The sequence below is a fragment of the Colias philodice genome, chromosome 26 (assembly GCF_061535455.1).
Source record: "Colias philodice isolate Cphi_HAF_F1 chromosome 26, ilColPhil1 Martin Lab GWU primary, whole genome shotgun sequence".
Taxonomy (NCBI): domain Eukaryota; kingdom Metazoa; phylum Arthropoda; class Insecta; order Lepidoptera; family Pieridae; genus Colias; species Colias philodice.
In genome coordinates, this window is record NC_143111.1 from 6735061 (window position 1) to 6757891 (window position 22831).

At 33.9% G+C, this 22831-nt stretch overlaps 4 protein-coding genes across 6 annotated transcripts in view; 2 read left to right on the forward strand and 2 right to left on the reverse strand.

Annotated features, from left to right (window-relative positions):
- The window catches only part of Naa15-16 (N-alpha-acetyltransferase 15/16), an 88592-nt gene extending 85149 nt beyond the window's left edge, over nt 1-3443 (reverse strand). The window contains exons 1-6 of the mRNA XM_089711093.1: nt 3267-3443; nt 2923-3007; nt 2582-2844; nt 1475-1782; nt 859-993; nt 345-485 (exon numbers count right to left, since the gene is read on the reverse strand). Of these exons, the coding sequence (XP_089567219.1) occupies nt 345-485; nt 859-993; nt 1475-1782; nt 2582-2844; nt 2923-3007; nt 3267-3323 (989 nt within the window). The 5' untranslated portion in view covers nt 3324-3443. The remainder of the gene's footprint in view (nt 1-344; nt 486-858; nt 994-1474; nt 1783-2581; nt 2845-2922; nt 3008-3266) is intronic.
- A 2598-nt stretch (nt 3444-6041) lies between these two features.
- On the forward strand, nt 6042-8860 carry LOC149476978 (uncharacterized). Its single transcript, XM_089711543.1, has one exon. The coding sequence runs from the start codon at nt 6193-6195 to the stop codon at nt 6874-6876; it is 684 nt and encodes a 227-aa protein (XP_089567669.1). The 5' UTR covers nt 6042-6192; the 3' UTR covers nt 6877-8860.
- Nucleotides 8861-9009: 149 nt separating this feature from the next.
- Nucleotides 9010-11671, reverse strand: LOC149476979 (uncharacterized). The gene is made up of 4 exons (XM_089711542.1): nt 11501-11671; nt 11223-11404; nt 10770-11114; nt 9010-10534 (listed from the first exon to the last, which is right to left on the reverse strand). Exons 3-4 carry the CDS (start codon nt 11105-11107, stop codon nt 9916-9918), a joined length of 957 nt encoding a protein of 318 aa, XP_089567668.1. The 5' UTR covers nt 11108-11114; nt 11223-11404; nt 11501-11671; the 3' UTR covers nt 9010-9915.
- A 372-nt stretch (nt 11672-12043) lies between these two features.
- Nucleotides 12044-21162, forward strand: Nf-YA (nuclear factor Y-box A). 3 transcript variants are annotated; one of them, XM_089711485.1, is made up of 9 exons: nt 12044-12200; nt 13259-13430; nt 14331-14394; nt 15180-15296; nt 16040-16122; nt 16331-16492; nt 17870-17952; nt 19023-19131; nt 19508-21162. In XM_089711485.1, exons 2-9 carry the CDS (start codon nt 13266-13268, stop codon nt 19577-19579), a joined length of 855 nt encoding a protein of 284 aa, XP_089567611.1. In that variant the 5' UTR covers nt 12044-12200; nt 13259-13265; the 3' UTR covers nt 19580-21162. The 3 variants fall into 3 exon arrangements, with proteins under 3 accessions (XP_089567611.1, XP_089567613.1, XP_089567612.1); XM_089711487.1 differs by having other exon boundaries at nt 19026-19131; XM_089711486.1 differs by lacking the exon at nt 12044-12200 and adding an exon at nt 12208-12485.
- The last annotated feature ends 1669 nt before the right edge of the window (nt 21163-22831 follow it).

Genomic DNA, 22831 nt, shown 5'->3' on the forward strand with positions numbered 1-22831 from the left:
TTTATAGTAGCTAATTACACGAAATAAAGATTCTTCTATTTATTCACTTAACATAATATGTTATTTATCTACATTGTTTAAACACAAAAACTTCAAAATAAATATTTATTCTCAAATACATTTGAACTGAAGAAACCATGACTGCAGTGAAATTGCTTACATATTATCAATCTGAATTTTGTAAATAACAATTTTGACATAAATCGTAAATTCTCCTCCTACACATATGATACACTGTTTTTAACATAAACATAAACTTATTATTACAAACACATTTAATATCTATAAAAATTATTCTTTTCCCATGTTTTTCCAAATCTAGCTCATAATAATTAGAAACGAACCTCAAATCAACAAACAGCGGCGGTATGCCCTTATGCAAACCGTGCCTAAGGTACTCGTCAACTAATCGTTCGAACACAGCCGGCGCCTCAGCCTCTGTGAGCTGAAGCCGCCTCGGTGCTATTGCTTTTGGATACTCTTTCCTGGAAACATTATAATTTAACTTTAATATAACATAAACATACATATTATTATTACATTTTCAGATATTTAAGAGTTTTGTTTAAATTTTTTTGTGATTGACAACAAACATTATTGTTGATACACACAGATTTATTATATTTCAAATAAATTGTCTTTGTCTACCTTCCTTAAGACTTAGACCCAATAAATGTACATTAAAAACTAAAAAGTCTTTAAAAAGCAGTCAAGCCATGTCAGAGAAGATAAGTCACAAACATTTGTTTGTACATACATGTATAAAGAATAGTTGAGTTGATTGTCTTTATTGTACAAAAAAAAGGTAACAAAAATAGATAATATTCAATCGCAAATGCCTTTATACTCAATACTTACTTATATACATCAAAGAAGGCCACTTTTTCATCGGGGTTGCTAAGCTGCTTAGCTTCTATTAACTTTTGGTAATACATCACATTCTCCGGATTTCTCTTTAACAAATCCTCATACACTGACTCTGCTTCCTTGAACCTGAAATAATATTATAGTAATATAATAGCATTACAGATTATTTGCCACAGTATACTTTTATACAGTAGTACATTTTGCATTAAATTAAGTGCTTTAACTAGTGAAGAGAATTGTATGATATCTGGTTCCATCATATTCACAAACATGTGCCAATTGAAAGGCATGATAAAAAAAGTGCAAACCAAATAAATATACTGAACTGTAATAAATTTACTACTATATACCTAGTATTTCAAACATTCATAACATTACTGTATATTCCATGCTCTTTAATGTATAAAATATAAAATTTCATTTGAAAAATAATAAGCCTTTCATTAATAATGAAAAATACAGTTTTAAGATGTGGCAAGAAATGATTAAGTAACTAAGTATGAATGGCAATTCATACTTTAGACTGTTTTTGTGACTTAATTTTATAAAAGCATAATTCTTAGCTTATAATATTACTAAAAAACATATCAAGTCACATGATAATTACCTCTTCAATTTTAAATAATATTCACCAGAGGTTTCTTTCACTGATAACTTATCTAGAATTTGTGTTTGGAACTTTAATAAATGTGACAATGCCCTGTCGTATTGTCCAGACTCCGCCAATACCATGTTTTGGTAGAGAAGCAATTCCGAATGCTCATAATCATATGGACCCTTCATCTGATTTGTTCTGAAGGCATCCAGGATGCTGTTTGCCATCTCAAAGTCACCCAGGAGGTGATAACTCATAGCAAAACCGATCCATGATGCTCTTTGGGTAGGTCTCAACATAAACAATTGGTAGCGAGTGTCCTGAAAACAATGATTGTTTTATATTTAAATGAAATAAATCATGTTATTAAAATATTCAGCTTCAAAAATAAATTCAGTTAGAGAATATTCATACTTAATTAAACACTGTAGGACTGATATCCCTTTGTTAAGCTATTATGATATATAAACTGCATCATTCAAATGCTATTATTAAAATTTAAACGAAATCTTCATTTTTACAATCTATAAATGTGTACTATAAATAGATGATTAATACAATTATGTATATAGACTAGAATCAATAAATTGCTGTTGTTACATAACTTATTGGAAGCAAATCAGCACATATTATACTGCTTATGGAATGTTATAATTATTTTATTGCCAATTTAATTATATATACAGTACTCATTGCTCATTTAAATAATTCTTATAATTATTATTAACAAGTCTTGTTAGAAAAAGTGAAGTCCCGTGTCCCCGTAGTGGGGTAAGGGGCAGATGCAATAATCATACATCTGTTTCACTGATCGATTTTCTTTAGGGACAAGTAGGTGATCAGCCTTCTGTGTCCTGCCAGACCGAGACATTTTTTTTTTTCTTCGTCTCCACCGGGAATCGAACCCAGGACCCCTCGGTTCTACGCTCACGCGTCAACCACTGTACCAAGGAGGCGGTCTTGTTAGAGCCATGGGATTATTCATTCACGAAATTGTAAATATAAAATATCTTATAAGATAAATTGTAAGACTCAGCTTTAGTTTAACAGCAAATTTACTAAATATATAAACACGCAACACATACATACTTCCTAAAATATTATGAAAATATTACTTACTTTGTAACCTTCAAGGTCTCTCATTTGTATTTGTAGCAAAGACAGATCTCGGAGGATCTGGATATTTTCCTTTTCCCATTTAAGAGCATTACGGTAACATTTAATTGCTTCATCATATTTTTTATCCGATCTCTGAAGTAAACCATACACATGCCAACAAACAGGTGACTTTAATTCATTGCGGAGACCTCTACGAACATATTCATATGCTTCATCCTTACGTCCAAGACAATTTAAAGTCAATCCTTTCATGGCCAATGTCTCTGTAAAACATTAATAAATATCGTACATATTTCTATCAAAGTATATTTATATACTATAGTAAAAAATGTTTATGTTACCTCCATGCTCTGCAAATTTAGGATTGGATAATATTTGCTTAGCGAACTTCAAGCCATTTTTATATTGTTTGTGTTCATAGCAACGCTGAAATAAAAAGAATAACAGTTTATTGATAACCTTATTTATTATAAGATACCTACAGAAGAAACAATTATTACTAAATGACAGCAAGTACTAAGTATATTACAGATGGAAGATATTATTAGTCACAACCAATAATTAACTTATAAATTAACAATTAAATTCGCATAGACTTACGATTGTAATTAATTTTTATTTAGTAATAATAGCGTAAAATGACAAGCCACTTACAATCGAATACTATGTTTACTAGGAAACTTACCAAAATTCTTTTAAATAAAGCATTTTCTTTAGGCGGTAGAGGGTTGCTGGGTGGCATTTTGTCACAAATATGTGAATAATCTTTCTATTATTTCACGAAAAAATTGAAATATTACTAAAAACCTCGTGGCTATAAACCAAAGAAGTCGATGATGGATAGTGGTCTATGGTTCATAGAATACAATGCATAAACAATAGAATTAAGACATAATATGAAGAAATTGCCAGTTCTCATTTAATTGTCTCGTTTTAAAAAAAAGCTGTTTTGGCTCGAGTCTCGGGCTCGAGTGGTGTGTAATTATTATTATAATATTAAAAATAAATTGGTATTGGTTCATGTCAGCCCATTAAACCAAAGAAAAACACGCTCAACGACATTACAGCTTATTTTTTAAATATGTATAGAAATAGAAATAATATTATAGTACCTTTTAATGGTACTTAGTAGCTTTTAATGGTAATCTGAGATAACCTGAATATATTTTATGTTATAAATTACATAAACGAGCTTAAGGGCGTATTCAGAAACAAAGCTTGAAACTTATAAGCGCTTATAAGCGCTTACGCGCGCTGGTAACCCGTGCAGGAAAATATATGAACATGCGCCAGCCGCCATTATGTGCTGATCGGCGCCGACAAGTTCCGACCACAGACATGTACTAAGTAGACAACGCAAGTACCGCGATCTGTATGAAAACCAAGCGTGTCATATTTTTTGTACTGACCTTGACGCGTTATGACGTCACGAGCGCTTTTTAGTGATGGTAATTTCATTTTACGCTTAATCGATTAGGACGCCACTCGCGCGGCGATTCTAGTATCGTCCTATCCCATCGAAGTAAATCGAAATAAATCAGATCAAAATAGATATATGTCTAAGAGGTAGTCAAATAAATGAATCGTAATCGATTACTAAATCGATTCAAGACAGAAAAATGTTAATTACCATAGACAATAAATAAAGTTATAAACCTTTTAATATTCTAACAAGTAAACTAATGTGTTTTAGCTTTTTCTTACATATGCCCATTGAGTTACCATGTACTACGTACTAGCGAGGCCATCGAAAGAAAGTAATTAAACTGTCAATCAATCAATCTTTATGTCCCATTGCATCAATCCATTTTTCTTTTATGTTCGGGTTACTTGGAAAACTGAAAAAACAAACATAGTCTAAGCAATAAGGAGTTTTCTTAAAAAAACTCCCAAGATGACACTTTAACTAATGGCGTCCATGTCATAATATTTATTTTTAGTACCTTTGTATTAAAATACTTAAAAGTTCTAGGTCAAGTCGTATTAAATGCCTTTTTTTCTGAAAAATTGCTCCTTCATATTATCATTTTTCTTTTCGATTATAAAATCGATTATAATCGAGAACTGTTGCATCAAATGAACATCACTAACCACAAAATTGGACAGAAAAATGAGAAGACGCTATTCATTGCTTATTATCATACGACGCGATCTTTACCGTGCCAAGTAAAAGCCGCAATGTATTCCGAATCATTCCGTATGGTTTGGTATCCATGTTTGTCACGATCGTTTTCCACAGATATTCTTTATTTGATTTTAAAATAAATAGTGCATATTCTGATTAGAAAATTACTTACCGGTGGAAGGAAACATCTCCGATAACTCGGCCACTCACAGCTGTGGAGTTCCTACAGTTTATAACGGCGCAATTCGGCATTTTACTTTATTCAGCTTCACGTCTTTCCTTGGCGAACTGCAAGCGCGGACTGAGTGTAGGCCAGCGTCAAGTAAGTTTCATAAACTTAGTTTGGACACGGGAAGTACATACACTCGCTTAGTCTATCTTGATACATGTCTGTGGTTCCGACAAGCTTCAACAAGCGATGGTCAGCGCTGGGCGCTCCCATATAAAATTTGTTTTGGTCTGCTTCAACCTGCTTCCTTTGTGTAGAACGAACCAGCGTTGACAAGCGCCGATAAGCGCTTATAAGTTTCAAGCTTTCTTTCTGAATACACCCTTAGTCTAGACTCAATACATTAACACAAATGTATGGAATTTAAAGGTCATTTAAAAAAGTAAGTTTACATCACGGAAATATAGGTATATTATATATTTCCATAGATGGTTTACATGTGGTTTACATTCATATGGCCGTATTCAGAAAGAAAGCTGGAAACTTATAAGCGCTTACCGGCGCTTGTCAGCGCTGGTAACCCGCGCAGGAAAATAGAATTCTATATGAACCCACGCCGATAAGTGCCGACAAGTTTACTAAATTACTTGCTCTGTGGTTCCGACAAGCTTCAGCCTTCAAGACGCGTGGTCAGCGCTGGGCGCTGCGATATAAAAATTGTATTGGTCTGCTTCAACCTGCTTCCTTTGTGTAGAACCTGTGTGTAGAACGAACCAGCGCTGACAAGCGCTTATAAGTTTCCAGCTTTCTTTCTGAATACAGCCTGTGACATGATGGCAAACTGTGTAGCATTATGCTATTTTTAATTTTTATGTCTAGTACCTATAATTAAAGATAACTGTTATATAAGATCTCAACGCAAGTGGCGTAAAGAGTAAGGATAAGATTTCACTTAATAATATTAAGCCATAGCATGCCATAGTGAAAAGTGAATAGGTAGCGAAATAAGATAGCGATAAAATATATTTGACGACGTCCTCCTCCTAGACTAGGGCACGGACCACAGAGCAAGTAATCTGTAATGCACGGATTATAGGGCTATTGACATTTGATTTATTATTGTCTGTCAGTAACTAATACTTAATCTGTGGTCTGTCAGATGTCAGCTTGTAAATTATTGTTTGTCGCTTGATATAACCATGTCTTCGTCTGCCGCTCTTTATTTATAATTCGCGAGTTTTTTTTAATCCATACAAAAGAACAAATTTTATTTAATAATTGGTACTGTTTGTACTTATTTTTGGGTGTCTTCGGAATATGGGATTAGAAAACATGCGTCGTTGGCCAATGTATATTGTGTTTGCCGTGTGTTTCTTACTTACCCTTTCACTATTCAATAGTTGGAGTATGGAGACTGAATTACAAAAAAAAGTAAGTGAACTTAGTACCCAATTACAAGAGTGCTCAAAACAGCAAACAACTTGCATGGAAGAATCCCTGCGTCACTCACAACAAAAGGATAGTTTTAATACAAAAATAAATCTATTGGAGAATCAGAAAGTTCAATTAGCGAACGACTTAACGGATTACAAGGATAAACTTTCCAAATCTGATGCAAAAGTTAACCGAACTTTGGTTGACGTCGAATTATGTAAAACGGAACTGCAATCATTACAGAATTTACAAGTGAGTAAATCAGCTACTTTGGATACTTTGCGACTGGAGAAGGAGACGTTGACTAGTCAGTTAGAAGAACGTAAACAGAAAATTGATGAGCTTGAAAAGGAAATTTTGAGGTTAAAATCATCTATGACTACTAAAAGTGCACCCAATCCTCCTGTACCCTCAAAGGTAACCCCAGCAGCTCAACCACCTAAACTAAGTTCTTCACTCAATGCCTTAAACCCAGTCAATGAACCTGTTATTGAGGATAATGCCAGGGAAGAAATTGAAGATGCTAATGTATTCAATGATGGTAATGACATTGATCCGCAGTTGTAACAACCTGCCGATTATCTAATAACCAAGGCCTCATGGTTATGATAAAAATGTATTTTTATTACTTTGAGGTTTTTTGTTAAAATATTTTTACAATTGTTACAAGTATTGTCAAGATTGTTAAAAATTAGTGATTCTTGAACCCAATAAGCAATTTGTAAGTATAAATACATTGTAATGTTAAATTAACATGTTGATGAAAGGAGATATTTAAAATCAAATACTTTTTTCAAAAAATTAAGTCAATTACTCACATAGGTTTAGTGCAATAATGCTCTAAATTCGTCATTAAATAAGTTTGTTTGTTTTGTTGTTTAGTTATCGTAAAATAAATAAGCACTTGCCCTGTTCTTTATCATAATTTTATTACTCCAAATCCATCAACATGTTAAACTGTATCAACACATGGTGCTCATGATCATATAAAAATTAAAATCTTTTAAATTCTCTAGATTCTAAAAATTCGGCATTGATACATTTTTTGGCAATGTCCGATCCAGTGAAAGCTATTGTTGCAATATTATTATTAATTTAAAAATATGTTATGCTTGTGAAAACATGTTTTCTTCCATTGTGTGTATAATCAATGTATTGTTTATTAGTAATATAAGTACTGCATGATATTTTCTTAAGTACATAGCAATTTATAGAAATTAATGGATACCTACAACGCATTAACTTGACGCATCGCTGGAATGCGAGAACCCGCCTGCTTCCCCCCGCATTCCCTTAGCTCGCCCGGCAATCCTCAGTATGGTTAGCATCTCTGTTACCGATACAAAATAACGTCATCAAAGCCATGCTGCATGGCTTCGATGTCGTCATTTTGTCATTTTGCCCATGGACCATGCGTCAAGTTAATGTGACCGCATTGTACTGTAAAAATTCATATTGGGGATTATTTATAGTGATATTATCTGAATTATTTTATTTTATTGTTGCTAGATAGATTTTCGACCTACACCACGTTAGAATCTCTTTCATTTGGTGTTAGAAACTATATTTGACTATTATATGGTGAATTTTGACATTATTTGTGTAAAATAAACATCATAATACATCTTGCTTTAATTTGGTTTGCTATAAATAAACATTTATTTTTTATTGTAAAAATATGGGTTAAAAAGCAATTCAGAATCTATCTACACAGCAAAATAATCAACATAGGAATTATATTCTCAGTATAGCCTTGGAAATAAAAGTATTATTTTAATTTTTGTAATTGTATATCTATGAGGCTTTCAATGTTTCTTTTTACTAAAACATTTACTACTTCATTCCTCTTAGCATTTTATATGACGAATTTGAACCCTAAATTTATATGGGTGTTAGGATTAGTTGCTAGTTTTGTATATTCTACAATAAACAATTATATCACAATTGTTACAATACCATTAAAACCGGCCAATCACATACCTGCAGCAGGGGCAATATTGGTATTGGACCCTAAATTGGCTCCTTATTTATGATGTGTATAGGCAAGCACGGGCAATTTAGAGAACATCTGAAATTGCTCTGACCGCCGACCAACTGAGATTGTTCCAATATTGTGTCTGCTGCAGGTGAGTAGCCGGCTTAAATGTATTTGTTGATTATTGGCTCTATGATACCAGTTTCATTTTGTCACAATTTAATATACAATATCAGGTATATGTATTTTTCTGTGGACTTATGCTGTATACAAACTAAGTCGCATTACTATAAACTGTGTATAATTTTTTTATGGATGTATTTGAAATCATATAATTATTTTAGAGTGATTTCAATGGAAAATATATTTAGTGTATAGTAATGCGACATAATGGAAACAAAGGAATTGCATCAATAATAATTTAGCTCACACTTGCAAGAGTTTACTGAAAACTTTGGTATTTATGTTATGATCGGTATGTATGCAGCATAAATCAATTACTTTACTGATTGTATGAGAATTTTTTTATTTAAAATTATTTGCCATAATGGTGCCAGAAATATAGATCTGTCAATATTTATTTCTTTCATTATTTTATGTAACTTTAATACTTGAGATAACATAATATCAAGTTAGAATTAGTGTAGGTAAATGATATATGAATTGGTCAAAATTTTGGGAAAACTGTTGAAAAATAAGAAACACAATTTTATATTTCGCATTTATTTCTTAAAGGCAAACAGCAACACCATTCTTAAAGACAAATATAACAAAAATAATTCTAATGTTTAATTACTTTATAAGTAACACAAATCTTTAAAAACTAATACACTACAATACAACAGTTTTTACCTAAACATAAAAATTGTCACATTTTTAAAAATAATATTAAAAAGTAACAATTTGGTCCCGTATAGTTAACTCAAATTATAAGAGTTAATACCTTCAAACAGTTATGGTTTTCTACAAATGTAAAATTAATGAATATCAATACAAAAATCCTTAATTTAAAATGTTACAAACCATTTATATAATAGTGAAAATTAACAGTTGGACCACATTAAATTTATTTCCATATTGTCATACTAATACAAAGGAAAAGAAAAATCTGGAATGTTAAATTCTGATGGGTATTACATTGGAAAATACAATAGAATGCATAGTCAATAGAAAAAATCCTACAAGTCATGCATGAAACTGACTGGAGTAAATCTGTCTTATATTACAAGTTTAAGGCCACTGTTTACTAAGATCTATATCCAATCTATAACCTAAACATTATTTTGAGCCTAATTTATAAAATACACATCTGTAATCAAACAACATGTCTAATCAGACTAAATAATAAGTCTAGAGATATAAATTATCCAGCCCTACTACACTGGGAAGATGTTGAGTATTTAGTAAAATAACATGCTTAGATATAAAAATAGTATGTATATAAAAATAAATAACATTTCCTTCTATAGTGAAGCATGACAGCATAAAATCCTAATTTCATAGATAATCAAATCATAGTCATAATTATGGCAGTGTGTGCTTCCACACATAATATAATACTTATAAAAATGTAAATATAATTATTAAAATTATAAATGCAATTCATTGGATGATCCTGGTGTAAAATAACTTTAAACTTGTTTAAACTCTTCATCCTTGGCAACTTCATCAAACGCAGCTAAAAGGTTTCTTCTGCATTTACTTTCATCACTATAAAATATCCCCCAAATAATATATTCTCCCACATTCAAAGGGTCTATGGAGTAGCTAATTTGTAATTTGAATTTTCGTTCCCACTTTGGACTATCAATGTTGTGACTGTTTCTAGATCTTGTAAACTCAACATAGCCATTGCATTCTACTGCTAATTTCGGCAACTGAGCATTCAATGCTTCATGTGACCTGTTAGAATCTGAGCTTGTTGAAGGCATGCAATCACCCTGTCCACACTCCACATTTTGTGGAGTAGTTGGCTCCAATTTTTGCTTTTTCCCCATACCATCACCCTTGTTGTTAATTTCAAAAGAATTGTTAGACTTAATGTCATTAGTGTTTTGGTCATTGTGTTCAAACTTGGTGCAATCATTATTAGTTAGTTTATAACGTTTTCTGTCTGTGCCATCAAATTCATCATCAGGCTTGCAACCTGGGGCCCATTCTGGACTGTTGCAAGTTGCCTGAAATAATTTTCTCTTGCCATTTCTCTTTATTTCAGGTGAAAATGATGGGCTGGTAAAGGATTCACTTTTTCTGTAAACAAAGATGCCTCAATTAGTTTATACTTACAAAAGTTAATACAGACAGGCAGACAGTTAAACAGTTTAATTGATTTTTTGCTTGATATTGTATTGATTAATTGAGCATGAAAACACATTTAGTACACAAGTTTTTACTTGTTTAGAGGATGAAAAGAGAAATTGATTATTGACATCTTTTCTGAATTAATATATATTTTGATAAGAAAAAAATATATATATATACAAACCTTGGCGATCTAGACCTTATTTTAATTTTGTCAATACTATCCACTGAGGTGAAATAATGTTTTGAGCACTCCACATCATTTTTAAGGAAGCTAAATACTTTTTTCCTTGTTCTTATGGTTCTGCCAAACCACTGGATGGTAATATCGTCTGATAAATAGAGTCCCAAATTCTGCCTTTCATTGTCTATAATATGTTTATACCAAGAAATAAAGTTTCTCACATTTTGGTGTCTATTATTTTTACACCCTATGTTTATGTTAGACTCTTGGATTGAGAAAAGTTTAGTTTTGTTAAATTTACTGGTTCCCTTTTTAGGAGTTTGAGGAGAATGTGACATTGTGCGCCTGTAACATAAAACAACATGTTTATTTGATATACAAAATAAATTAATTCTTGAAAGAAGAAGAAGAATGTAACGAAAATATATTTCAATAATGTTTTGTTATACATACTGGTTATTTCTTCGACAGTATTTCTACAACTTTTTGTGAGCTGTTTGCACTGTTTACCAAGTCTAACCGTAAAGCGGCCAATCGTCTCTTACTTTCCTCAACATACGCTGAGATTGAAAGATTTACTTCTAATAACTCTTGGTGGAGTTCCGAAACGTTTTTATTGTTTGCAGATATATTTTCTGAAAGACAATTATAGTTGACATGTGAGAATATTTTTAACGCATGAAACAAAAGAGAACACATTTGGTTTCTAATTTCAAACAAGTTTAACTCACTTAAACAACGAGCTGCTTCTGAAGCTAAATGTTCCCTACTTATATCGTCAGATATTGTTGAATTCATTTTATAGTAAAGCTTTGTTTAATTCACATTAGAATTATCAGCAAGTTTAAAACCACTTTAAAACTTTCGACAAATTAATCAGTTGTTTCAAAACTTTTTTGACTTTGACATATTGGTCTATGGATAGAGCAATAAGACGCGTCGATTTTTTTACGTCCGACTAGAAGGCTTTTGAGAAAAATAAAAGATATTAATAATAAATCAATGAATTATTTCAAGTGGTCTTCATAATAAGGATATGATTTGATGACTCTCTTAATTTTGGTGATAAATTAATCTAACCATAACGTACTATATTTAAGTTACATGCAAAAAAACATCAGAGAAATATTATAATCAAATACACCAATATGCATAATTTTTTATTGAATCATTCCTTACATTACGCTATAGCTTAGATTTTATAGCATTAATTTCAACATTAGTAAAATTTTGCCCGCCCCCTCGATTTTCCATAGACAAAGTTTTAATTACAAGAATCAGCATTGGATAGCAGAGCGAACAGAATAGCCGCGCTTCTTTGGGAGTGGTAATGTCTCGAACCAATCTACTGCGTTCTCGTGATCATTGACATCGGCCATTGGTCTATCCTTTGTCAACCAATCATCGAAAAACCAGTGAGGAATATCCGATGTAAGTTTACAATAATTGTCGAAAATTTCCAAGTGCTTGGGAGGATTAATAAATAAAGCTCACAAGTAAACTTTAGAAAAATGTTCAGAAAAATTATTTCAAAAGACAAACGCAGCCATTTTGATTACGTAGCATTAATTTCTTGGTTTTATGACGACACGGAAATTTTTTGATAAAGAAATAATGTAATTCAGAGTTTTCAGGAAATTCCGTTTGCAAACAATTTTTCTTTTGTTGTGTAATTTTTTTAAGACTAACAATCTGCAGATTGCGGTAGGTAAGGCGGTAGGTATATGAGCTTATACATAGGCTTATACATACCATATATACATAGGTTTCCTATTTGTAAATTTTGAAAGTTACCTACCTCTTAATGTATGGCACCCGTTACACGCTCAATCTAGAATGTGATCCTTGATCATGATCATTGATCTCAATCCAGATTGACTGTGTAATGTATTTGATTGACGGATCGTAAAATCTGATCAGAAAATATCTAGATTTTTAGAAATCAACGATCTCGATCCTTTGATCGAGATCCAGATTGATCGTGTAATGTAACATGCTGTCAAATTACGTCAGTCTGCGTTCGGAGCGCGATGGTATGGGACGACAACACACAGGTGTAACCATTTTTAACAGATGATCAAAACATGCCTCCTTCATCCTGTAGTAATTTGCGTAATCCTCTTCCTCTTCCGTACTATAAAATTTCATCTAACAAGTTCGAATGTGTATAGATGTTCCTTTTTAGTAGCCACGCGGTTTAACCCAGCGTTTCCTCTTCACGCGTTTTTTCAAATAACAGGCAATAATTATTGCTGCACAAGATTTGTTCTTATTCAGATCTATTTAGTGGTTGTGAATGCGTGTGCATTTGACAATGTCGAACAGTGGACTGATATGATCTGGATTGACCATCTAATGTCGCGACGATCCACATAAAGATTCGTCAATCCGTCACCTGACTTGGATCGTGATCTGGATTGAGCGTGTAACGGGTGCCTATCTGTTTGACTCTCGCTTTGTCATAATGAACATAGTATAAAACATTTCAGATAGAAAATGGAGCATGCTCAGATACAAACAACTGATGGAACTCAAGTTGTGACTTTAAATGGTCAGCAACTACAAGTTTTACAAATGAACAGTGGTCCACACATGGTACAGGGCCCCAATGGACAACAAATTGTTGTACACACAGTACCCTCAACTGCTCCTGCTATACAGGTATGACTTTGGCTTATTATTTAGCCTACAGTTTTACTACTTAAACTCAAAATATATCTTGTTTCGTGGCATAAGGTTTCCCCAACTCTTGCCAGTGTTGTCTGTCTTCTGCAACTCTCGTCCAGTGAGGCCGCAAAGTCTGGCAAATGGCTTAGCTAGCTACCTTAGCTGTATTTATCGTAATTAAATACTAACCAAAATGTTTAACAAATAAAAATAAATAGCTATTATACCTTTTAACATAAACTAGATAGTTAACATGTTGAAAAGAAACATTAAAAGATTATTATAATAAATAGATTGTCTTGTAATTATAGTCTAAATAAGAATGCTAATGTGTGATAGAATTAATAACTCCTGATTTGATTTTGATGATGCTTTGCAACTTTACTATTGACACTTTTTAGCTGAAAAATACAACTTACATACTTCAATAAGATTGTTAATAATATTATATACGCATAAAATCCTTGTGAACTTGTTGTAAGAATGTCAATCAAAAGATACTGGGTTTGATCTCTAGTATAGAGTACTTAAAAGTCATAATAGTACAGACATTCATTTTGACATGTTCAAACTAAAAATATACATAAAATGTAAAAATATATTTTATTTTATGCACACACAAGATTGGAGCGCCACAACTCCAGGTGGTAGTACCTTTTCCTTCTTTTATCAAAAATCTTATATTTGCCAATTTATTTTTAATTGGCTACCTGTAGAATAACTAGATTTTGATTTTATTTTGCTATATGCATGCCATGAAGAACTTCATTCAATTTAAAAATTAAGTCGAAAGCTTTTTTTAAACCTATTTTTTTCGAAATGCATTTGTGTTTTGGCAAAGCTATTTTTAATAGGTATTTTTTTAATTAATTAAATATTGAAAATACTTTACAGGTAGCAGCACCAAATGGACAACAGATACAAGGCTTACAAGTGGTGCCATTATCTAGTATCCAAGGTAAAACATATACATTTACATGCATATTTTAAATCATTTATTACTAGACATTGTATGACAATGTAAAGCATCAAGTTCATTACGTAGATATACATTTTAAATTAAAATTCTACCAAGTATGAATGATGTAATATTCTATAACAAAATTGATGATTTTGTTAAATCTCTAATTTTCATAGAGGTTATTTATATTGTAATAACTTATATGGAAAACAAAACGATAGACCTTTTAAAATTGTAAATGTTAAGACTGACATAAGACATTTGTAACATGAATGAAACATAAAGCAGCTTCTTCCAGCGCCATTGGGTTTGAAGTAGAATAAAAAAGGGTAAAATCTCTCTATATCACTAGAATATTAAAACTTTCTATCAGTGAAAGAATTATCAGTGTCAGTTCAATTATTTTTCTCGATTAGCTTTATAAGAATTATTATATTTTAAATTCTGTTCTAATTCTATTCCGTTCTATTCTAAACATAAACATATCCAAATAAAAGATTATTTTTAACGTGATAACGTTTTTAAAATCGTTTTAGTCAGGTGACATGTTCAGAAACTTGTGTCACACCAAAACCTCACGAGCGCGATCGCAGGTATAACGAGAGAGAGACGGACCGATCTCCCGTCTCATCTCGAGCGCTGCCACTGCATTATGTTATCACGTAAACATCTCGATCTTCATCACCTACTTTACAGACAACCAATTTTTATCGTACATAACAACTTATTTGGAAAACAAAACGATAGACCTAAAACAAAAGGAAATTTTCATTATTTTTCAGGTGCTAACGGCAACATGCAGTTAGTGCAGACACCAGACGGACAGACGTTCCTCTACCAGCCTACAACCACCACACAGCCGCAGATCGACCCGCACCAGGTTATACATCAACCGGCAGGTAATTGACGACGCGGTTGGCGCAGTGGTAAAGTAACTGCTTACTGAGCCGACGGTCCCGGGTTCGATCCCCGGTCAGGGCAAATATTTGTGTGATGAACTCAATTATTTGTTCTTGGGTCTGGGTGTTATTATCTATATATATATATATTATGTATTTATTAAATATTATATTTATCGTCGCCTAGTACCCACAACACAAGCCTTAATTGAGCTTACTGTGGGACTATGTCGATTTGTGTAATAATGTCCTATAATATTTATTTATTATTTATTTATTTAATTTTGTTGTACCTATTATGTTAAGGGCCGATTTTTCAACGCTTGGATAAAACTTATTCGTCGAATAATGTATAAAACTACCATTTGAAACACATATTCTAATTGCCCGTATTTGACAGTTTACGTGACATTTTAATATTATCGTGTAATACTTTATTGGACGGATAAGTTTTATCCAAGCTTTGAAAATCGGCCCTAAGTTGATATATGTTAAATAATGAGTAACATGATTTTAGTACAATTCGCATTGATTCATTATTACTTTTATAATTCTAGTTTTTTTATTAAATTAAGAAGGTTACTATCAAGGTTTATTGTTCGTTTTTAGTTTTTACTTTTTATGTAAATTAAATCTTTCTTTGTTTTGCAGTAATTATTAAAGCTTTATCATTTAATTTTCTGTAATTTTTAAACATCATTTCATTTTAGTATATCTTAAGTTATAATTTTTTTTATTTTCAGTGATCAATTTAAACGGAAACTTAGTGCAAGTGGCCAATGCAGTCCAACCGCAGCAAATAATAAATCAACCCAATATTGTGATGGTATGTTTTAGAAGATAACCAATTTTATATCAAGTATAAAAAAATATATATTTTATAACATAGTTACATTGCTTTTGTGCTTCATGAAATGTAATAAATTAAAATAATGCACATGCACTCAGTGCCGCGATGCTCGATGCGGCGAGCGAGTGCGGCCGGTAGCCGTACCGTAACTGTTTCATATTTGAACGATACTATGTCCCACCAGATGGTGAACAACAGCGGCAGCGGCTCGGGCGCGGCGGAGGCGCCGGGCGAGGACGAGGAGCCGCTGCTGTACGTGAACGCGCGCCAGTACAAGCGCATCCTCAAGCGCCGCGCCGCGCGCGCCAAGCTGCACGAGCAGGGGCGCATTCCCAAGGAGCGGCCGGTACGTCACACACGCGCACTGCACGTGCACGCGCGCCAAGCTGCACGAGCAGGGGCGCATTCCCAAGGAGCGGCCGGTACGTCACACACGCGCACTGCACGTGCACGCGCGCCAAGCTGCACGAGCAGGGGCGCATTCCCAAGGAGCGGCCGGTACGTCACACACGCGCACTGCACGTGCACGCGCGCCAAGCTGCACGAGCAGGGGCGCATTCCCAAGGAGCGGCCGGTACGTCACACACGCGCACTGCACGTGCACGCGCGCCAAGCTGCACGAGCAGGGGCGCATTCCCAAGGAGCGGCCGGTACGTCACACACGCGCACTGCACGTGCACGCGCGCCAAGCTGCACGAGCAGGGGCGCATTCCCAAGGAGCGGCCGGTACGTCACACACGCGCACTGCACGTGCACGCGCGCCAGTACAAGCGCATCCTCAAGCGTGCTCTTTTGTGCATTCCATACGGAATTTGTTATAAGCCGCGTCCAGACCGGCTGAGCGCGGCTCGCGAGCCGCGCTCAGACTTCCTGCTCGCGAGCCGTGGCACCAGAGCTATTTGTGAAAAGTTCCGAGCCGCGCTCGCGAGCCAAGGTGAGCCGGTTTGAGCATTCAGTTTATCTCCGTATAACGATGGAAAACCACGTTTTATTAGCTGCTGCGGCGCTTGTGTTGTCTGGATATATCATAAAAAAAAGAAAAAAGAAACAAAAAATCTGGATTAAAAAATTGTACCAAAACCGAAACCAATACGGTAACAGTTTGTTAAAGGAACAGGAACTCGCTTGTTTTTATTTAAATGATCTGGATCTTTCGAATCCCATAACATTTTGAAGCTTCCGTAAAGTTGTATTAAGCGAATACTGTCTTCTTTATCCATTTTTGATTCTGGCTCGCGAGCGTCGTTATGTCCGTCCACACCGGGCGAGCCGCTCGGACTGAGCCGCCTTTGAGCATCGCCAAAAACCGACAACGCATGGCTCGCGGTCGAGCGGCGCTCGGCCGAGCCAACGTGCGCCCGAGGAAGCCCGAGCGCCGTCCACACCGGCCGAGCTATTGGCTCGCGAGCGGGACTCGCGAGCCGCGCTCGGTCGGTCTGGACGCGGCTATTGAAGTATGCACTATTCAGAGTAAGTATGCACTATTCAGAGTATAACAGATGACAGTTAGGTCAGTGAAATGAACTTATACGTGACCGTCTTGACGTGGGCCTGACCACTGGCAGAACTGCAGCGACTACTGAAAGTCTCATCATCACATTTGTTTGTGTAAGTAAGCAGTTCCGAACGTTTTGCAGGGAGTTACCATAATGTGTTGTGGCTGAGCAAAAATTATTATTGTAAAAATAACTTATATTGAACTGTTGTTATATTAATTTTACAGAAATACCTGCATGAGTCGAGGCACAGGCACGCAATGAACAGGATACGAGGTGAAGGGGGACGGTTCAACTCTGGCAGTCGGAGGTCAGTATAATATCGTAATATTTCAACTTAAATAATAACATTTGAAACCATTTAAATTTACTGAGTGCATTATTATTCAACTAGATTTCCGCCCGCGGCTTCGCCCGCGTTTTCAAAGAAAAACCCGCATAGTTCCCGTTCCCGTGGGATTTTCGGGATAAAACCTATCCTATGTGTTAATCCGAGTTACCCTCTATATGTGTGCTAAATTTCATTGTAATCGTTTCAGTAGTTTTTGCGTGAAAGAGTAACAAACATCCATACAAACTTTCGCCTTTATAATAGTACTAGCGACCCGCCCCGGCTTCGCACGGGTGCAATGCTGATTCTAAATACACTACAGAAAAACTGTGAACGTTGTATATAAAAAAATAGCGGTCCGCTCCGGCTTCGATAGCGGCTGGCCGGTACCGCCGCAAACGCTACGTCCCGCAATTTTTAAATCTGTAATATCTTCGAAAATATTCACTTAAATCATACGGTGTAAAGGGCCATATAGATCTATATGAAATGAACAATGTATTCAAGGTATTTAATTGGTTAAGGATTAATGCTGTATTGGTTAAAATCGCTTCGAAAATTATTTGTCGTAAAAAGTAAATGACAAAAAAAAGTTATTGTGGGTTATCCATAAGAGATAGACATATATACCATCGCGGACTTTTCTGTAGACCTTTTCAATGTGTATAATACTTAGTACATTATTTTGATAAAACTCGTAGGGTTCAGCCTGCGTTTGCAATGTAAGCGGAAAAAATGTAATTTTTTACGACATCACATTAGAAACCTCAAAAATAACAGTACTTCTCCACTATTTAATGGATGTTATTATACATATAAACCTTCCTCTTGAATCATTCTATCTATTAAAAAAAACCACATCAAAATCCGTTGCGTAGTTTCAAAGATTTAAGCGTACAAAGGGACATAGGGACAGGGAAAGCGACTTTGTTTTATACTATGTAGTGATTAAGAATTAAGATAGTAAACACTTCAGTATTATGATTCACTTTCCTTAAATAGACGCCAGAGTGTTGACTGTCAATATATTACCAGATTTATTATTTCAGAAGTATGGAGACACAGGCCGGGCAAATGTCGCCAGAAGATCCCTTGATCTTACAACAACAACAACTGGACGACATCAAACCTGACACGGTATCTATTACCATCATTCAGGTAAACATTTTTCTTAATAATATACATATTTGATTAGCTTTTCGGTATTTTTTTTAGAATAGAATAATAATAGAATTCGATGAAAGGGGTGCGAACCCGCCTTTTATGCGTTTAAAAATTATAAAGCATTTGAATGGGATAAAACTAAATATCAAATGTAGCATTTCATATTTTTTCATTTTATAGTCAAGTATAATCATAAGAATGTTTATTATTTCTATAAATAAAACACAAAAAACGACAGTAAACAATGAATTATTAGGTTGGTATTCTTTTTTCTTCCATAATTGTTATAAACACTAAACCATTGAAATCTTCAACTAAATACAGATTAATATTGCAGAAGTCATATTCAATAAAACAATTTTAATTCCAGAATGAAGAGCTACAAGAGAACCAGTCGAACCAATGGCGGAGGCTCGCACCGCAGCCCATGCAGTCCACGTAGCATATAGAGATCGAATATATCGACAATTCCAGTTAAAGACTGCAAGTTATAGTGTTTTAGTGTTAAAAGTGACACTAACTTGCGTGAAAACATTATTAAAAGTGTGGGGAACTCATATGTGGAAAAAAAAACAAATGTTGTGTGTGTTCGTCCGAATGTGAGCGACATACGTTAGTGTTAGTGTTGAGAAAACATTCGTAAAATGTACGAATGTTTGCGCTCATGCGGTGATAAAAAATTAACATATGTTGTGAGTCACTAACTTGCGTGAAAACATTCGTAAAATGTACGAATGTTTGCGCTCATGCAGTGATAAAAAATTAACATATGTTGTGAATCACTAACTTGCGTGATAACATCCGTAAAATGTACGAATGTTCGCGTTCCTGCAGTGTAAAAAACATTTGAAAATGTGAGTCACTAACTTGCGTGGAAACGTAAAATGTACGAATGTCATTGCTCATGCAGGGAAAAAAACATTTGCAAATGCAATGTGGGTTTGCATATTCGTGCGAAGTGACCAGCTTTAGTGTTAAGTTTTAATGCTAAGTGTTATTATGTTTGTGTGAAAGTGTACATATGTGAACACTGTTATATTACTGGTGAACAATAAGTGTATGTAAGTTAGCTGTAAATGCAATTTAATTTGTTTGAGGCTGTGAATATGTTGGCATCAACTAGTTTTTCTGTTCTGATGTCTTGAAATAATAAGGGTCAGTTTCACTTGTTGGTTATGTCCCTGATAGTTTTAGGGCCGATTTTTCAATCCTTTGTTAAAACTTATTCGTCGAATAATGTATAAAACTGCCATTTTATAAACATATTCTAATTGCCCGTATTTGACAGTTTATGTGACATTTTAATATTATCGTGTAATACTTTATTGGATGGATAAGTTTTACACAAGCATTGAAAAATCGGCCCTTAATACATTATTATTTATTTGTCAATTTATCTGACAAGTAAGCAAGCTAAGTAACATATCAGAAAGTTGTGAACGGGGCCCTTATTTTTTCTATTATTAGACATCTTTGTAGTTATGTGTTTGTCAGTAATATAATAATATTATGTTAGAGGATATGAGGCTAGATTTTATATGAATCTTTTATAATGAAAGCAATTGTGAGAGGTTTTATTTGTTTTTTGTTTTAATATACCTAATTCAAAAATGTCAGGTCAGTTTTTGTTATACCTTATGATTATGTAAATTATGTTTTTAATTTTCAATCTTAACATATATTTTAATTAAGGACTTGTTACAATTTCATTTAAAATTGTGATTGTTTTTATTACTTAATGATTAAGTTTTCTAATTTTCATTTCCGTAAAATCAGAATTACATGATTTCAAGTCTACTAAATTTGTTTTTTATGTTATAGGAACTGAATATATCATTCATAAGTAAGAATTAAGATTTTTAAGGCACAATGTGGTTCAAATTATTACAATAAAGTGTCTGTGCAATGTGAAACAGTTTGAATTAAATTATTATTAAATGTTTGTAAATAATTTTGTAACTTTAATATATTATACGAGGTGAATTTTTATATCAGTGAAAGTACAAAATAAACTTATTTGCACAATTGATTGTTTTATTTCTGAAATGAGTGAGGGAAAGTTATAGACACCTAAGTTCCTACTTAGAAAACACTTAGTAAAGCACTTTCCGAGCATGAAAAAATTAGTTCCGTTATACACCATTGACATGTCACCATGAAAAAAGTTTCGCTGTCGGCGCATAAAATAAAGTTTTCAGTCACATATTTAATTCAAATGTTCCCAAAGTTAGGGCATTAGATGCTAAAGGGTTATAGAAAATACCGCGTCAATGCACTGTGTATGTTATTTTACGCAAGAATATAGAAAATATGATTTAGGGTTCCGAACCTCAAACGAAACCCGATCTCTTTGTTATCCGTCTATCTGTCAACAGCCTTTTTCTAAGGAACAAGTGGAGATATCAAGCTAAAATTTATATTGAATCCTCAAGTCTCAGTCTATGGTCCATTGAAGCTGTGAAGATACAGTCTTTTATGATGAAAATATTCGCAAATTTCGACATTCGCAAAGGAAACAAACACCTACATGGTACTTCCATCAACACAGAGTCTAGAAATCTGGTACACAGTAAAGACTTATAACAATATGAATAAGTAATATTTGTGTTTCAAGATGTTACTTTGTACCAAATTTCATGACTGTGTACACGGGAACTACCCCGTAGGTTTTGATTTTCTTGCGAATGTCGAATTTTGCGATAAATTTCAGCATTTTCGGCTGTAGCTTTTGATTGCGTTAGCTTATACGCTTAGAGTATACCTACGTTTAATTTTTGCACAGCATCAAGGGGCCGTAGACAGGAATATTCGATATAAATTTCATTTTTATACCTCCACGTGTTCCTGAGAAAAAGGGTGTTGACAGAAGGACAAAAAAGTTCCGTTTATTATTCCTTTTGAGGTCCGGAACCCTAACTAGGTTTGTTGCGCCCTCGTTGCGCGAGTTCGACTCGCACTTGGCCGGTATTTTATTATCTAATATTTTAGCTGTGCCGCGCGGTTATAACGCGAAATGGCCAATGCTCTCTAAAATCATTCAGGAACTATAATATATGGTGCATGTTTTGGGAACTATTTTTTTCATGCTCTACTGAATAAACAGAGACGAAAACGAAGGAAGGATATGAGAATAAAAATCAGTCAAATTGGTGAAATATTTATTAAAAAGTCTACAAAAGTGATCAACAGAAAACATAAATAGATTATAATTAAATACTAAATACAACTTGGCATCAATTATAATCTAACCTTATACTAGTGAACATGCGATTCCAAGAAAAAGTTAAAACAATTAAAAAGTAAAAACGATAATGGTTTACGATTAAAATACTTTTTTAAACAATAAAAATATAAAATCAATATAGAATGTATACATTATTGATTAACAAATTAAACAATAAACAGTATAAAATATAATTTAACATAATATTGCAGATTTTCTATGAATTATTTGGCTTGAGTTTGTACAGTGATCCTTATTTCTAACATTCCAATTCCAATGAACTTAAATTCCAATGAACTTAAAGTCATTTGTGTCATTCATCTTACTATATCGGATATCGCCAGAAAATTTATGATTAACTAGCGGTCCGCCCCGGCTTCGCCCGTGATAAATATTTACGATTTCTCTACATAAGAACCATCCTCGTACTTCAAGGAATATAATAAAAAAAAAAAAATCGATATCGGCAAA

Coding starts and splice junctions, on each gene's coding strand:
- LOC149476978 (XM_089711543.1), top strand. CDS start 6,193: ATGGGATTAGAAAACATGCGTCGTTGGCCAATGTATATTGTGTTTGCC.
- LOC149476979 (XM_089711542.1), bottom strand. CDS start 11,107: ATGTCACATTCTCCTCAAACTCCTAAAAAGGGAACCAGTAAATTTAAC. Junction 10,535..10,769: donor ATAAGGTCTAGATCGCCAAG/GTTTGTATATAT, acceptor CTTTGTTTACAG/AAAAAGTGAATCCTTTACCA.
- Nf-YA (XM_089711485.1), top strand. CDS start 13,266: ATGGAGCATGCTCAGATACAAACAACTGATGGAACTCAAGTTGTGACT. Junction 16,493..17,869: donor GCATTCCCAAGGAGCGGCCG/GTACGTCACACA, acceptor TTAATTTTACAG/AAATACCTGCATGAGTCGAG. Junction 17,953..19,022: donor TTCAACTCTGGCAGTCGGAG/GTCAGTATAATA, acceptor TTATTATTTCAG/AAGTATGGAGACACAGGCCG.